The following is a 15,910-nucleotide window of genomic DNA, read 5'->3' on the forward strand; positions in this document are numbered from 1 at the left end:
TAACCGCTCAGTGCACCTGCCCTCCCTGCTGTAGAAGGCAGCCTGGCTCCTCCTCTTGTAGCCACCACTTAAGTGCCCCTAGCAAGTATGTTGGGAGTTCCTCTCTCCTTTCCCTGCTCCCCACTCCCAACACTTACGACTTTGGCTGGCCCCGAGTTACCAGTTAGCCAAGCTCTAGTCAGTGCCCATTTCTTACTCTCTGAACAGCTGCCATCTAGAATTCTCTGAATGCCGCTTTGCCACCTAGCCCGGATTGCTTGTTCCAGAACCACAGATCCAGAAGGCACCCAAAACAGTGCATGGTCTCTGGGACACTGGTCTAGGTCTACTGTGGCATCCAGAAATTGATACTCCATCAAGTGTGAAATATCTGACTCCCTCCTCACTATATCACCCTATGGGTTTACATATACACTTTTCTTTCTTCCCTCTCTCCTTCTATCCCCCTCCCTCTGACTTGTCTGCCTGCCTGTTGGCATGGAAACTATGCGGGGAGATGTTCTGGGAGTGGGGCACACAGTAGGTGTTTTATCAACACTTAGAGAGTAGGTTTGGAATCTTGCACTCATCACCAGTTTGGGAGACAAATCTGGGCTGATGCCTGTAGGCCAGGGGTGGGCTCACCGTGTCTGGGGGCCGGTCCAGCACCATAGGGCGGAGAAGGTGGCTCCCTGGGGAGGTGGCCTCTGCATCACCTGCCCCCAACAAAGAAACTACCCCATTGCAGTCCACGGTGCTGTTCCTTTTGCCATTGAGGATATGACCAGGAGCTGAGGTTCCAGGGCTGGGCTGTCCCTGGGCACTGGGACGGCGCAGGGGCCAGGGCACCAGCAGCGAAGTGCGGTGGCTCTCGCTCTCCCCCGCGGTGCTGTTTTCATCGTCTGCAAATTCCGCCTCGGAGCCCTGGTCCCGTCTTCGAAAGGTGAAGATGCTCCCTCGGCTGGAGCGGGCCTTCATTGATGTCCGGCTAAGTCCATGGGCAAGGCTGAGTCGATTCTAAGGGCACAGGGAGGGCACTGTAACCCACGTGGCTCCACCTACACTTCCGCCTAATTCTTAGGGTGTCAGTGCTGCTCAGATTCTCAGGATGCTGATGTTTTTGCTGGCAGCAGCGCAGCAGGTGGACTAAGTGGGCGCTTGGGAGGGGTGGGGTGTCTTCTGCATCACCAGGGTCTCTACTGACTTCATGCCTGTATCTCTGGGCCTGGAGGCGGGGCTAGACTAGGCAACAAGAGTAGGACCAGCACCAGGGTCCCCTATTACCCCACACCACAGCCCCACCCCTAGACCTGGCCCCCATGCTTGAGCACCAGCTCTGACAGGCAGACCCACCCTGGCTCTCCTCCACTTTAAGAATGACTATGGGAAACTGGAAGGGCTGGGAGGGGTTCAATGGTGCTTTGCTTGGAGACCAAGCTTGGGGCTGTGACCATGCTAAGGGGCCCACCGTGATGGACTTTGCAAGGGCCAGAACCACATTGGGATTACCAATGCTCTGGGACCATCTTCTGAGTCCGATTTGGGGAGCCGGTCATCCCCACCATCCTCTGTCCCGGACGACAGCCGTTTCCTCCGCTTGCTCCTTCTCTCGTGGTTGGTGACTGGGGCCAAAGGGGACATCTCCAAGGAGCTACGTGACACAGTATCCACACCCCTGATAGTGAGAGCCTGGGAAAAGATGGAAAGAAGGGTGTTTTGTTCATGGAGAAGCCTAGGGTAGCTGCAGGCTTAGGCCAAGCCATGGATCTCTCAGTGTCTTGGTGGCCCCATCAGTAAGCAGACTCCCACACTTGACTCAGATGGGGATGCCGTGGAGGTCATCCCAGGGAGACCCACAATGCCTTGAGAAAGATCAAGAACCAGGGTCTGGATTCAGATCCCCATGCACTTGCACAACTGAGCCATTTCCCCAGCCCCTTCATCTTGGTTTCCAGCTGCTTCCGACAGCTGCCACGGCGGAAGCTGAACGTGGGGAGCCAGGGCAGAATGGCCAGTGGTCAAGTCTCCAGCCTTGTACTTTATTCACGAATCACCAGAAAGAATCCTTGGACTAAACCACCCATGGATGTGGACTTGAACCAGGCATGTGCAGTGCCCAGAGAGGCCACATTCACTGAGAAGCCGTCCACGCACCCAGCTCCCACTAACCCTCTATCTAGAAAACGTGGTGGTCATAGGGAACAATTTCATCCAGCATATACCACACCAACAGACCTTCCACCCAGAATGCACCATCTTCTGGCCTTCCCCAGCATGCACCACCCCTCTGGGCACTGCTCACTCACCTCGTGTTCTTTCTTGAGCATCTCCATGGCCTCCTGGAAGCGCTTCTCCTTCTCCTCTGTCTCAGCGATGGTGGCTTGGTTTTGCTCCTCATAGGCCATGGCCACCACAGCCAGGATCAAGTTCACCAGGTAGAAGGAGCCCAGAAAGATGACGAGCATGAAGAAAATCATGTAGATCTTCCCCGCGGACCTCAGGGTCTGGAGGAGCAAGGGGATACAAGTCACCCTCACGGAGGTGAGGCTCCTTCTGGGTTATGGCGTTTCTAAGGCACTCGTCTGGCTACGCCAGGGGCTCCGTGTCCTACAGCCCGCAGGTGAAGAGAAGCACGCCCCACTTGTGGCAGGTCATGTGTGAGCCCACAGGAGAGAGCCCCACTTAGAAGGAGGCAGGTAGCTCACCTCATGGGGAGAATGTTGTATCTAAAGAGAGAATGTTATATCACATCATCCACGGTGGAAGAATATCTCATCCACAGAGTGGAGCATCCTCTGTAAGGACTGGAACTTAGTCACCAGCCCTGTCCCCTGTCCCCTCTGGAACTCTCACCAATGGAAAGCCACTTGGAATGTTTCTGGCTAGTCATTTGTGCAGCCTGACATGGAGGCCATTTCCAGCTCCCTCCACCAGCCCAGACACCCAAGCACCTGCTGGTAGAGGCGTTCCCAGCAGTCCTGCGTCATCAGGCGGAAGAGAGCCAGGAAAGCCCAGGCGAAGGAGTCGAAGCTGGTATAGCCGTGGTCTGGGTTCTCGCCTGCCTTCAGGCACCGGTAGCCCTCTGGACACGTCCTGTAACCAGACATAACACTCTGCCCCATGCTGTGAGGGGCAGCCCAGCCTGTGACTAACTGCTCTGAGGCTGCGTCACCAGTAGTGTCAAGCTTCTGGAGCCTGTCCCCAGGATCTTGCTCTTGCCACATTCATGGTGGGCCAGGTTGCCATCTCCTCTCCTCTCTTAGACCAAATGGAAATCTCTAAGGCCCAGATCAGGTTCCCTTTCGCCCACACGGCACACCCTTCCTGGTGGCTGCTGTTGTTTCTGCTGTTGCCTCCTCCCAGGAAGGAAGCACAAGTTCCTTTCTTGGCCTGTCCACTCCATGGGGAGCTGAACAGTGGGATCCCCAGAGGGAGAGGAGGACCAATGAGGTTTGGCTAAGTGTAGGCAGAGGTAGGGTCACTGGGTGAAGTGCTGGACGGGGTGACATCTGGGAAAGTGCCTGTTTAACACAACACACACGCGCGCTTGCACGCACACACATGCGTGTGTGTGCAGTACTATGGTGGGAGAAATTTGTCAAATGCCAGGATACCTGAGCCTCATACCAAGACATCCCAGACATCTCTCCCATGGTGGATGGAGACAGCAAACACGAGCCCAGGGCCTCACACCAGAAGCAATCACTCCCACGATGAGACTGTGAACCCTCACCCTGTCCCAGACTGCCATGCACACCCTGGCAACTGTACCCGGAGACAGGAAATGTCAAGGCACCATAGTCAGGCTGCAGACTCGCGTTCTGTTTGGCCTTGAACTAAGTCCAGCCGCCAGACTGAGCCCACACTCACCCCTGAAGGGTGGAACAGCTGAGATGGTGCCCAGGTCTAGTTAGGATATTGCACGGTACCGTGGGTGGCACCTTATCCCAGCTCATCTTTAGGGCTCTACCACTCCTCCCTGCAGATCTGTCCCTGGTGTTTCTTTACCAGCTATCTCCTGTGGCAGGGGAGGGGTATGGAAGCTTCCAGGGTTCTGGCCAGGAATGAAGAAGGGAAGGTGTCACTGTCTGGGGTGTCACCAGATGAAGCAGCTGAGAGACTGCCAAAAGCTCTCGAAGAGGCGTCCTACCTACCCGGCGTCGGAGCTGTTCCCACACAGTAACACATCAGAGGTGCCATTCTTGAGCAGGTAATTGTCTGCAAGGAAAAACCTGGATGTGAGCGGCACGGGTAACCCCGCCTACGGGTGCCTGCCTTACACTGGGTTTTGGGAAAGTCATTATTGCTGGTCACTTTCCTTCCCTCTCTTGCCACGGACCTAACCCCTGTGCCTGGCCAGGACTCAGTGGCCCTGACTGCTTCTTTGGACTCATCCTATAGTCTTTCTTTGCCACTCCCCTGCCAGGGTCTCACACACCCCTGAAAACACAGGAAGCCCCGGGCAGAGCTCAGCTGTCCCTATAGGCAGCTTCTGCACCCTGCGGGAAGGGCAGCACTCAGCGGGGTAGCCAGGGCCAAGAGAGGCCCTGAGCCAGGAGGCAAGGGTCTGGGCAGAGCTCCAACTTGGCTGCTGTGTCACTGTGTGGCCCACTGCCACACCACAAACTGGAGGAAGAGACGCCTGCCGATCACTATGGCAACAGATGGGGCTGGGTCCAGAGCAGGTGAGACATAGGACACCTGCCCTGGTCATCTCCCCATCGGTCACCATGAACCACCTCTGTCTTGGGAAGCCTTTATCTAAGTGGGGGCCTGACCAGTAACATTAGAGTCCAGGAATGGGTGGGGCTATAGCCATCTACACTTGACTCAGAAGCAGGCCAGTGCCTGTAGTCTGTGTTTTCTGGAGCCTTCCGGGTGACTCTGGTATATGCTGAAGTCTGGAACCATTCATTTCTGTGAGCCACACCTGGGCCATACCCACTTCAGTGACTGAGCCTTTGGCCTGCTCATTTTAAGGGCGCTAGTGTTTGTATGTAAGAAGCCCTCACTTTACAAGAGCCCTCTGCATCCTGTGGCCTGGCATCTACCTTTGATTTAGATGAACGGGGCTTAGGGAAGAAGGTGGCACCCAGGAGCCTGGAGAGGCCAAAAGGAAGGGTGCACACAGCCACACAGGTCAGTTCACAGCCTTCTCGAAGGGCCCCAGGGTGTGTGCACACTGGAGTAACAGCCTGGGCACTCGGCAAGGGCACTGAACCGAAAGAGCTTAACCAAGCATGGTGCCACTCAGGCCTCACAGGGGTCCAGGGAAGCTGGTCTCCTCACCACTGCCAAACATGGACTCAGCCTGGGCTCAAACCATGTAGTTGTGTGTGTGTGTGTGTGTGTGTGTGTGTGTGTGTGCACGCTCTCGACTGTCAGGTGTCTTCCTTAACTGTTTCCCATTTTTCTAATTTTTTGATACACAGCCTTTCCGTGAACCTGGAGCTTGCTTGTTTGGAGAGTCTGGCTGGCCAGCGAGTCTCAGGGACTCTCCTGTCCCCACCTCTCCAGTGCTGGGATCACAGGTGGCTTTTTAAGTCAGGTGTGGGAGTCGAACTCGGGTCTTTGTGCTTGTGGCGAGCACTTCGTTGACTGAACTATCTCCCTACCCCTAACACCATCTCTCCAGCTGGCCTGAGAGCCTAGGAAGGTAGACCCCTGGCCTGCTTCTGACCTCCAGCTGGCTCGAGTCCCAGCAGTGGCTCGGTGGGCCTGGAGGCCAACCTACCCACTGATGAAGCCCGGATGGAAGATGCCCAGTTTTGATGGCCTCCAAGCCAGCACCCTCTCCGAAGGCACAGGGAATCCATACCTGGGTCATTGAGGTAGAGGTCCAGAGAGTCCCAGACCTGGTCATTGGACGCCACAGAGCCATTGGTGCCATTGAGCTCAGTGAAGTTACGCACACACTTGTGCCTCAGGTTGCCCATGAAAAGCTGCAGGCCAATGAGGGCGAACACACTGAGGCAGAAGACAGTGAGGACCATCACATCAGCCAGCTTCTTCACAGACTGGATCAGGGCTCCCACGATTGTCTTCAGGCCTGGGAGAGTGAGGCACGGTCAACCACAGACACTCTGCTTTGTGGTCCTCTGGGTAGAGGCTGGGCCCATAGGAGGGCAATGAGCCTCCCGAGTCCTGCACTGAACAGGACTGGGGACAGGGAGGGCAACCACAGTCAGGGACATAGTGAAGGTGGCTTTCTGGGCCTTGAAGACCAATGATCGCCTTGTACAGCTGAGTCCCTCCTGGCTGCCCAGGGCAAGGCAAAGCCCAGCTTTGTATTTTTGGAGGGGCTTGAAACTCTTTATTCTCCACAAGTCCAGTATAGGAAATGGTGTGTCCTAAGGACCCCACTATAGCTGGCCCCAAAGTGTACCAGGTCTGGCTCTTTTAACATAGCCCATAGAAAAGGGGGCCGAGGCCCAGACCCGTTTTGAAGCAATGTAGGGACCTCAGTCTGACATGGAAATGGTAGACACAGCTGCTCCTGGCAGGGGGTCTTCCTGCTCTACTGCTGGGGCCAGCTGTCTTGGAGGATTTCATGTAGGGAATTGCCATGATTCGAAGGAAACTAGGGAAGCCGGGGTCTGGCTTGGGCTGGGGCTGATTGGTGGATCGGGTGGATACAGGGCTCTGGGGAAGGTCTGGGAGGGTGGGGTTGTGGGTTTGGAACCATCTTTAGGGAAGGTTGCAGGCAGGGGCTAGGTTGAGCTATACCCCTCTTCTTCATTTGCCCTGACCCCTGGAGTCCTCCCCATCACTCCCATTTCCCCAAAGCAGAGTGACTGTGATCTGTTAGTCGCACGGTCCAGCTCCCTGCAGAAGCCAGTGCCATACAGCGGAGTGATATAAAAAGCAGTGTGTGCACACCCCTCTGACCCTCGGCTACTGTCCTAGGGCAAGTGCGCAGAGTGTCAGGAGCAAGGGGCTCCCCTGCCAACGGCAGGGCACCGCCCCCATCCCCACCCCCCAAAGCGGCCAGATCTCAGGTTAAGCTCCATCCATCCATCGTCCAGCCTGTTACAATGTTAGGAGCACCTGTGACTACTGCGTCCATGGCCTAGAGATGGAGAAGCAGCAATGGGCAGACAAGAGAGGGAAGGGGATGGCTTCCCCACAACAACGCCATCACTGATGCCTGCCCAGGGCTCTGGCACTTGGCACTCTATGGAAATCATCCTGGCACATGTTGGCAACTGCCCAGTGGGTGGGAGAGGGGGAAGGAGCCATGGGTCCTTTACAGCGTAGAACTCCGAGGACCTACTGGGAGACACGTGTGTGGGTCTGGTCCTCTAGCTTGGAGACGGCTTCATTTCAGGGGTACATGCCAGGGATGGTGGTTGTATCTTGGATGCCCACCTGGGACTGTACCTCAACAGTCAGCCTAAAGGATCTTGGGGCCAAAATAATCTATGCAAGGCCAGGAAAGCAATCCTGTTCTGGACTGTGGAGACAGCAACAAAGGTCCTCCACTCCTTAAAGCCTTCCCTCATAGTAAAGACACAGTTCACTTAAGTCAAGAACAGATTCAAGCACACTGCAGGAGTTTGGAGTCTTATGAGAGGAGACAGAGGCCCAGAGAACTTGAGATTCTTAGGAGGCAGCCCCAGGACTCCTGTAGGCACCAATCCAACAGGCTAGGAACGAACACCACTTTCCCCAGACCCTTTGGGGGCTGCTTTATTCGGCCTTGCCTAGGGGCTGGCAGCTTCGAACGGCTTGTTTATATTTTTTCTTCACCTTGTGCCTTTCTATAGTACTAGGGAATCCAACTCCGGGGTCTTTTGATACACTAAGCAAGCCTTCTGCACGTATCTGTATCCCCAGTTCTTTTACTTATTTTAAAATTTTGATTCAAGGTCCTGGTCTGGCTTTGACCTCATTCTGTAGCTAAGGAAGGCCTTGTCTTCCATCTCAGTCTCCCAGGAGGCAGAAACTGCAGACCTAGGCCCAGCTGGTGACACTTGCTTTCATGGGAGCTCCTGAGGGACTTCCCAGTCACGGCAGGGATCTGGGACACTAGTGCAGACACCGGGAAGGTATGGTTCTCTCTGTGCACACACTAAGTGGGTTCAGAGGCCAGGAGAGACAGCCGAAGACTTAGTCTAAACACAAGATGATCAGGAGCTATGCTTATAAGATTACTAACCCATGACTCTGGTTTTCTGAGTTCAGAGCCGGGCTCCTGAGGCCTCGAGGGTAGCAACAGGCCTGGGAGTCACCAGCATTGTTCTCTAGGAGTAGAGGCAATCATTGGTCCAGAGAGTTCTTCAACTCTGAGGCACCTACGGACGTAGAGGCATTCTGGCGTCCTCCTCTATTTTATCGACACCTTATTTTTTCAGGGTCTCTTATGGACCCTGTAGTTTGCCATTTCTGTTAGACTGGCTGACTAGTGACTACCCAAGATCCAGCCACCTCGCCCCCCACCCCCAGACTGAGATCGCAGGCACATGCCATTATGACCAGGGCTTCAAGGTTGTGCAATAAGCACTTTGCCCACTGAACCATATCCCCAGCTACCTTCTTAAAAAGTCCTTGCCCAGTCCCGAGGACAGTATATTTACAGGGGCTCCTAGGTTCTGGTCACTGTTCCTCCAGAACAAGCCCATAAAAACTGCTTGAGCTTGCTGGGAAGTGGTGGCACACACCTTTAATCCCAGCACTTGGGGGGCAAAGACAGGAGGATCTCTGTGAGTTCGATGCCAGCCTGGTCTACAGAGTGAGTTTCAGAACAGGCTCCAAAGCTACAGAGAAACCCTGTCTTGAAAAAAAAAAAAGCAAAACAAAATCCCCCCAAACAATCAAAGAACCAAAAACCTCAACTACACCAAAAGCTGCTTGAACTTATGCTAACCTGGGAAGAGTGAAGTAAAAGGAGGAGGTGAGAGGCTCCAGGGGTCAGGGTGTGCAGGGTGTCCCCTTTTTAGCACCAGCCCTGCACACAAAAGGGCTTCCGGGTACTTTCCTGCGTGGGTAAGTGGAATGGTGACTGCCAATGCTGTCTGGGCTTAGATATCCTGGGGAGAGTTGCCAACATCTGTCAAGGAGGATTTCTTGCCGAGGCTACCATGCACGGTTCGCTACACCTCTACTGCGCCATGCAGCGAGGGCTGCTAGACGCCAAGGCCCGATGATGCCTGTCTACAGAGTACACTTCATGTCAAGATTAGGGCAGAGGCTTCCACGCGTCACCGCAGGGGACACGATGCTGGGATCTGGCGCTCAGTCACAAAAGACCACTAGGGGTCTGCCGAGTTCCCTCCAACATGATCCTTTTTAGCTTGCCATAATGCACATCCCAGCTTCCATGAGGAAAGCAGCTGGGCTCAGTTTGGAGAAACAATTGAGTATTTTGAGAAGAACAGGGGATCAGTCCCATCTTGTCCTAGGTTGTTCTGCGCTCCTGGTGTCTGAGAGTGGGCTTAGCTGGGATGGACAGCCCAGAGCCCATTCTGAGGTTCCAGGGCAATTCTTCTACCACCTGGACCTCTGGGGAAGGTATTCTGGTGACAGGCACATCTGAGGGCCTTCCCGGGGGCAGCCATGGCTCCCGGGTTCCTGGAAGGGCCCAGGTGTGTCCCTCCAGCCTTGGCGTTTAACCTGTTGTTTTCACCTGAAATGACTGATATAGTTTTCAGGGCCCGGAGGACTCGGAAGGTGCGTAAGGCAGAGACATTGCCCAGGTCCACAAATTCAGTTGTGTATCTGTAACAAGGGAGATTCACACACGACACAGTGACAGCAACACCAACAGGAGACACGGTCAGAGGAGGAGGGGGTGGGAAACAAAGAGAGAGTCACTTGTGGCTGAGGTTGGTAGGCAGCCCTGCTCTTACCTGGAATGACCGAAATAGTTTTCAGAGCTCTCAGGACTCTGAAAGTTCGCAGAGCCGACAAATTGCCTAGCTTTATATTTTCTGATACATACCTGTGGGACCAAACCAGTTATCGCAAGTTACAAAGCGGAGAGCAGTGTGCCCACCCTCCCCTCCCCCTTCTCCTGCAGCGTGCCCACCCCTCCCCCTCTTCTGGTCCCACTGTGGGGGGGGGTGAGGTGGCAGGCTTGGGTCCTCCCCTGGCTTTTCCTCTGGTCATGTGATCTCGGCCCAGGTGTCTGAAGGATGCTCCCAGATGGCTTTCCAAGATGGTGCTTGCAGGCAACTACTCTGGGGACTGAACATGAAATTCCACGGCCAAGTCTGAGGCTGGGGATGCACGGGTGTGCAGAGGGCATGGCTCCAGGAGGCAATGCTGGAAGTTCGTGGGCTCGCTAGGGTCACCAGTGTTTCTCTGCCTTTCAACATCTGCCGTCACCTTGTGCTTAACCGACTCTGACGCCCCCACTGAGGCCACTTGCTCTTCCTAACCACAGACCTCTCTATGCAGGGAATAAGTAGGGACTGTGATGTTACAAGAAATGGTGAGAGCATCCACGGGGGAAACCATTCCTGAGATAGAGGTGTCAGAAGAGGAAAGGGAGGCGGTCTCCGTAGGCTCTGTCCTGAATGGGTCTGAAGGATGCATGGCAGAGCTGAGCGGCTTTGAGACTCCCATCCTGAACCTGGACAGTGGTTCATCTCTGATCTTTAAAGGCACAGGAGGCACCTGTCTGTATAAGGCAAGGATCTGCCCAAGCAGGACATGAGGCCATGCATGCACTGGGCAGGTCACATGACCACAAAGAGATTGGAGAGGTGAATGCACGGTACATGACCAAGGCCATAGGGACGGTGGCAAATGACCTGTGATATTTAACCAAAGGCCTCGCATCCAGGGCATCTGACATTTAACTGAAGATGTCTGATGTTTAACAAAGGATGTCAAACTCGGGGTGTCTGATGTTTAACCAAGTGTGTCTAGCCCAGGTGTCTGGGTAGTGTCAGGCCAGGTCACGAGCCCTGCAGGGCTTGGTGAATGTCTAGTCTATTCACCCCACCCAACAGTCCAGACCTGCAGAATTCACACTTCTGAGCTCTTCCTTGGCGGTTTGTGTCTACAGGTAAGGCTGTGAAGAGACTCCAGCTTGGCCCAGCTCTGTTCACTGTTGGGATCCATCATGCGGTCATGTCTGCTTCCTTCTTCCGGCTACCCAGAGCCTTTCCTGGGGCATGGCTGCCATTCCACTCTCAAGTCTGGTTTCAGTTTACAAAATTCCAATGATCCCATCATCCACGGGGGAGCGGAGAGCACCTCCCTTGTTCTGGCCCTCATACACAACGGTTAATTTGATACAGACTCTTCCTCTTGTAGCTTTAGAATTCCTACCTTCTCCTGTATAGTTCAGATCCCCCAGACCTCTGTCCCCTTTTCCCTTCTCCAGTCTCTGTCCAGATTGCCATAGGGCTGTGACGTTGAGCCTGAAATGCCCCTGACATTGCCCTTCTGTGGAAGATGTGGTGCAGATGATCAAGAAACCAGTCCCCATCGCTGGAGTCTTGTGATGCCGGCTCTTCTCCCTCCCCTCGGTGCCTTAGAGGCTATGTCTCCTGGTTACAAGGAGTAAGCAGAGCAAGTGTACAAGGCAGAGGGGGCCGAACACCTTGCTTTCATCCTCCTACCTCTGAAAGGCCAGGTTTGTCTGCTGATGTCTCAGGGAAGGCCCTGCCTCCCCTGCCTTCAAGAATCCAAGAAAACAGTGCCTGCCTGCTCAGCAGTGAGTGTTGAGTACGAATGAGCCAGGACCCCTGGGTGAGACAGGCTGGTGACAGCATAGGGGTGCACAGCTGTGCCCCTGGTAGGCTTACCACCACAATATGGCCGGAAATGAACCTGCTGGTGAATCAGTCTGGGGTCAGAGGAAGTCTTGAAGGACGAACCAGAGCTGAGTGAGGGGCAGGTGTGTCTGGGACCATGGTGGGACACGGTGGCTACTGGCTGATTTCACTCTACCTACATAGGGCTTGGCTACCTCCCACCAAAGGAACACCAGGTGTCCTCTAAGGTTTCTCTTGGAGCTTTCAAATGTGGCAGAACAAGGGAGACCCTTTCATAGCACAGCCGGCTTCATAAGTGGTGTAAATAGAATGGGTAAGGGGTGGGCAGAACTCTCCCCCTAGCCAATCGACCTCTTGGCTAGCTAAGTGGCTGGCCAGTGTCAGGCAGCCGGGTAAGAGATGGGCCTGACACAGAAAGAGCAGAGAGTGGCGGGTGAGAATTCTGCACTGTCATATAGGAGGCTTTCTGGGGGCTGAGAACCACAGAGGAAACAGCACATGCTGGCCTTCCTCATGCCCCACCCTTATCCCCGAGACAGTGGAGCCCACGCTGTTAGCTCCTGTGGCGACTGGCCCCCTCCTCCGTGCCCTCCCTCCTTTCCCTCCAGGTTTGGTTTCCATAACAACCCCAGAAGGTGGGAGGCTGTTAACTGGCAGGTAATGCCCAGCTTGGGAGGGGGCAGAAAAATCTCTGGATGTTGGGCTGTGACCTGAGTCTGGCAAGGTTCCCAGCACACCCTGCACCAGCTTCTAAACTGGATGGGGTGTCAGAGGGAAACCTGGTAAGGAGAGTTAGCTCCTGGCAAGGAGCTGGGACACTGACCTTCAGTCCCAGAATAGCTGCTGACTGTATCATTATGAGCAGGTGGGTTCTCTCTGAGCCTTAGTTTCCCTGAAGGAAAAGGGAAGTTTGGATTTTGCTTCACGTCATTCAATTTTTGCACCACCCAGGACTCCTTCGATGGTGCCAAGGGCTTGTTTCGTTATAGTGGTATATATCTCGGAGGTGGGAACTCGTTGGTTTTCATGAGGCAGAGTGAACATAATCAAAGCTGTGGGGCAGGTTTGGCTATTGATAGGAAGCTGCATTCCAGGAGTCTGTGCAGTCCTGGCAAAAGTGGATAGGCTATTTCTCGAGATGCTCAGGAATGTGTCTATCCAAAAATCTGTCATGCCTGTTCTTGGCACAGGTGTGGCTGTGGTGAAGGTTTGGCTCTTATCCGTTCTAGGCACAGGTGTGGCCAGGTTCATTGGGAAGCACATCACATTTTCTTCATGGCTCTTAGAAGGAGTGCTTGGCCATGGAATCCCATGGGGAGATAAGACCCTGTAGGACTTGCCAGGGGCATGAAACCACACCGAGCATCCTCTAGATACCAGGGCTGAGCTTGGGGCGAGCTGGTCCTGGGTGCCGGCTTTCCCTTGACTGCAGCATCTTGGTGGTGATTATCTAGGCTCCAGGATGGGGAAGAAGGAGAGGCCCAGGCCGACGTTGACCACTTTCCTGCCTGACGTTCTTTATGCCCTGTGGACTCCTGCTCGCCCCACATCCTACAGAGACCCCCACAGGCCCAGCCTGCCACCACACTCCGAACACCAGGACAGTGAAACCTTTGGTCTGACAAGCGCTCCCTCTCAAAACCCACCCTCCCCACTCCATTCTCACTGATGATCCGGCTTATTTCAGAGAAGAGGCAATCAGATGAGAATTTCCTTCCTCTCTCTTCATCAGCTCTACCAATCTACCTCCAGCCAGAGCTCTGCCTTCCCGAGCTGAAGGTCAATGCTCCACCTCAGCACCTGGATTCCCGCTTGTTCAGGAAGCTGAGATCCTCAGTGCCTCCCCCTCCCGCCTTCATCAGAGGCCCTCTCTTTAGGATCGTTTCCATTAGTCTCTCTTCTTTGGAAGGCCTTCCTTGACACTTGTGCCCCTCTGGCCACGATGTCATTTTCTGTCTTGTTTCACCGACACCCCATGAATTAGATACCTGCATTTCACACGTCCTTACCCACCCCAGACCCTCTCTCCTTAGATGCAGAGCCTCCCCCTCCACTCCTCATCAGGGGCACCAATGGCCATTCACAGCCAACAGTCTATCTGCTGGTCTGTCTGGCCATCTGTCATAACCACCACCAGCCTCTTCCTGGTATGTTCTACGTGAAGCTTTCTTCCTTGTTGGCCTTTGGGTACCACCTGCCTGGGTGTTCTCCCTACAGCTGGCCAGTTCCCTCCAGTTTTTGTGCAACATTCCCACTTTTATGCATGTGTTTTGCTCATATGTATGTCTGTGTGCCACGCGTGTGCCTGATGAGCCCACACAGACCAGAAAAGGGCATCAAATCCCCTGGAACTGGAGTTACAGACAGCTGTGAGTCTCTGTGAGTGCTAGGAATTGAACCCAGGTCTTCTGAAAGAACAGTCAGTGTTCTTAATCACTAAGTCATCTCACCGATTCCTCCATCCATCCCCCCTCCTTTAAAAATAGTATTTACTTATTTTATGTATGTGCATGTGCCTGGCTATGCGAATGTGCACCAAGTGTGTGCAGCGCCTGTGGACACCGGGAGAGGGCATTGGGTCCCCTGGAACTGGAGCTGTAGGTGGCTGTGAGCCACTCAAAATGGATGAACTGGACCCCATTCCTCCTTCTGAAGAGCAATCTCTCCAGCACTCCCCACCCATCTCTTGACCTCAAGATGCTGGTGTGTTCCACAGAACAATCTACAGATGTGCTTGGACCTAGATTATCTTGTCTGGCTTCCAATGTCTTCACCTCCCCAGTGGTTTCTAATCGATTCCTCCACCTCGATCACTTTCCAAACCCCAGACTGGAAGAACCTGCCACCCTTCCACACTCAGGACACCCCCAACGTCTGACGCCCTCCCTCCTTCAGCTGGCTCCTCCCTCTGAATCTCCATTTCTACCCATCTGTTACAAGCAAAACCCTCAGTCATGCCTTCAAAACACACACCACCGACCAGGGTTCCTCTACCCTGCTCAGACACCCATCTTAGCCACTCCTCTCTATGAAAGCAAAGTGTCTGTCTCTGCCTATTCCATCTCCAGTCTGTGGTCCACTCAGGATCCAATCATCTCAGCTCTGCCAGCTCTTTCCCCCTAATGGTTTCCATCCTCCCGGGATCACACGTGACCTTGAGGACAGACCTTTGAGGTCCCAAGCCCACCATTCATCAACTGCATCCATTATTCTATTTTTGCTCATTAAGCTCCACCTGGACGTGAATCTACACTTCAGGTAGGTGAGATATTGTCTCTGAGCCTGTTTCCCTGTCTATAAAGCGGGAGGCCTGCAATCAGTTTACAAACACCTAGAAAGATTCTCAGATAAATTTTCTAACCACCCAGCTCTCCATCTGGCCTGGAAGTGTCCCGGAGCATCCCAAGAGCCCAGCTCCTCTTTCGGCTCCCTCTTCCCTACAGCATAGCTCAGGCACATTCAAGAGTTCAAGACAGCGAGAACTGAACTGAGCTCTGGTCCCACCGCACTCTTCTGCACCATGAAAGCCAGGACATGCAAGTACAACTCCCAGGGCACACTCTCTGTTGAGGGCAGAGCCCAGTTCAGCACACACCAGGACTGTAGCTCACATAAAGGGTCTGCTGGCTCAGTTCTGGACCAGGGCTTCCATACAGCAGCCCTGTCCTGATCAGCTGTCCACTAGAGCCAGGCACCTGGTCTATGACATCCTATAGGGGAGCGCCTCAACTCTGAGAGCCCTGCAAGTATCCCCTGGGAAAGGAAATGAGGCCGTATCTGGACTACAGTGGGCCCGGGGACATGATCACCTGTGGTGGGCTTCCTGTGTGCCCTGTTCCAGACACTAGTTTTCTTGCTGGTGAAATGGGACTAAGAGAGGCATCTAAACCTGCAGGCCATGAGGCTGCATGCTGCTGCATCTGACCCAGGATAATAACGAATGAGGCTCAACAAAAAACTGTAGACTTTCTTAAACTATCAAGACAGCGTGGTTTGGACCGTGCGCTTTATAGATAACAAAGTCGAAAGACTGCACACGGCTGGCTGCCTCTAGTGTACCTCCTTGGCTGCTGGGAGCCTCTGAGATGGGTCAGTGGCTTTAAGAAATGCCAAACAGGAGTTCTCCTGGCACAAGTTCTAGGGGAAGCTGGCTGCTTCCCTAGGCTTCTCTACTGCAATTTCACTACCAATTACCATAGATGCCA

The 15,910-nt window shown here is 54.0% G+C and overlaps 1 protein-coding gene across 1 annotated transcript in view; it reads right to left on the reverse strand.

Moving 5' to 3' along the window:
• Scn5a (sodium voltage-gated channel alpha subunit 5) overlaps positions 1-15,910 on the reverse strand; it is a 99,131-nt gene that overhangs the window by 54,215 nt on the left and 29,006 nt on the right. Inside the window, exons 6-12 of the mRNA XM_038322330.1 lie at positions 9,605-9,696; positions 5,798-6,028; positions 4,134-4,197; positions 2,931-3,072; positions 2,286-2,483; positions 1,489-1,668; positions 625-996 (exon numbers count right to left, since the gene is read on the reverse strand). Coding sequence (XP_038178258.1) covers positions 625-996; positions 1,489-1,668; positions 2,286-2,483; positions 2,931-3,072; positions 4,134-4,197; positions 5,798-6,028; positions 9,605-9,696 — 1,279 coding nt within the window. The remainder of the gene's footprint in view (positions 1-624; positions 997-1,488; positions 1,669-2,285; positions 2,484-2,930; positions 3,073-4,133; positions 4,198-5,797; positions 6,029-9,604; positions 9,697-15,910) is intronic.

This window comes from Arvicola amphibius, chromosome 3, assembly GCF_903992535.2.
Source record: "Arvicola amphibius chromosome 3, mArvAmp1.2, whole genome shotgun sequence".
NCBI classification, from domain to species: Eukaryota; Metazoa; Chordata; class Mammalia; order Rodentia; family Cricetidae; genus Arvicola; species Arvicola amphibius.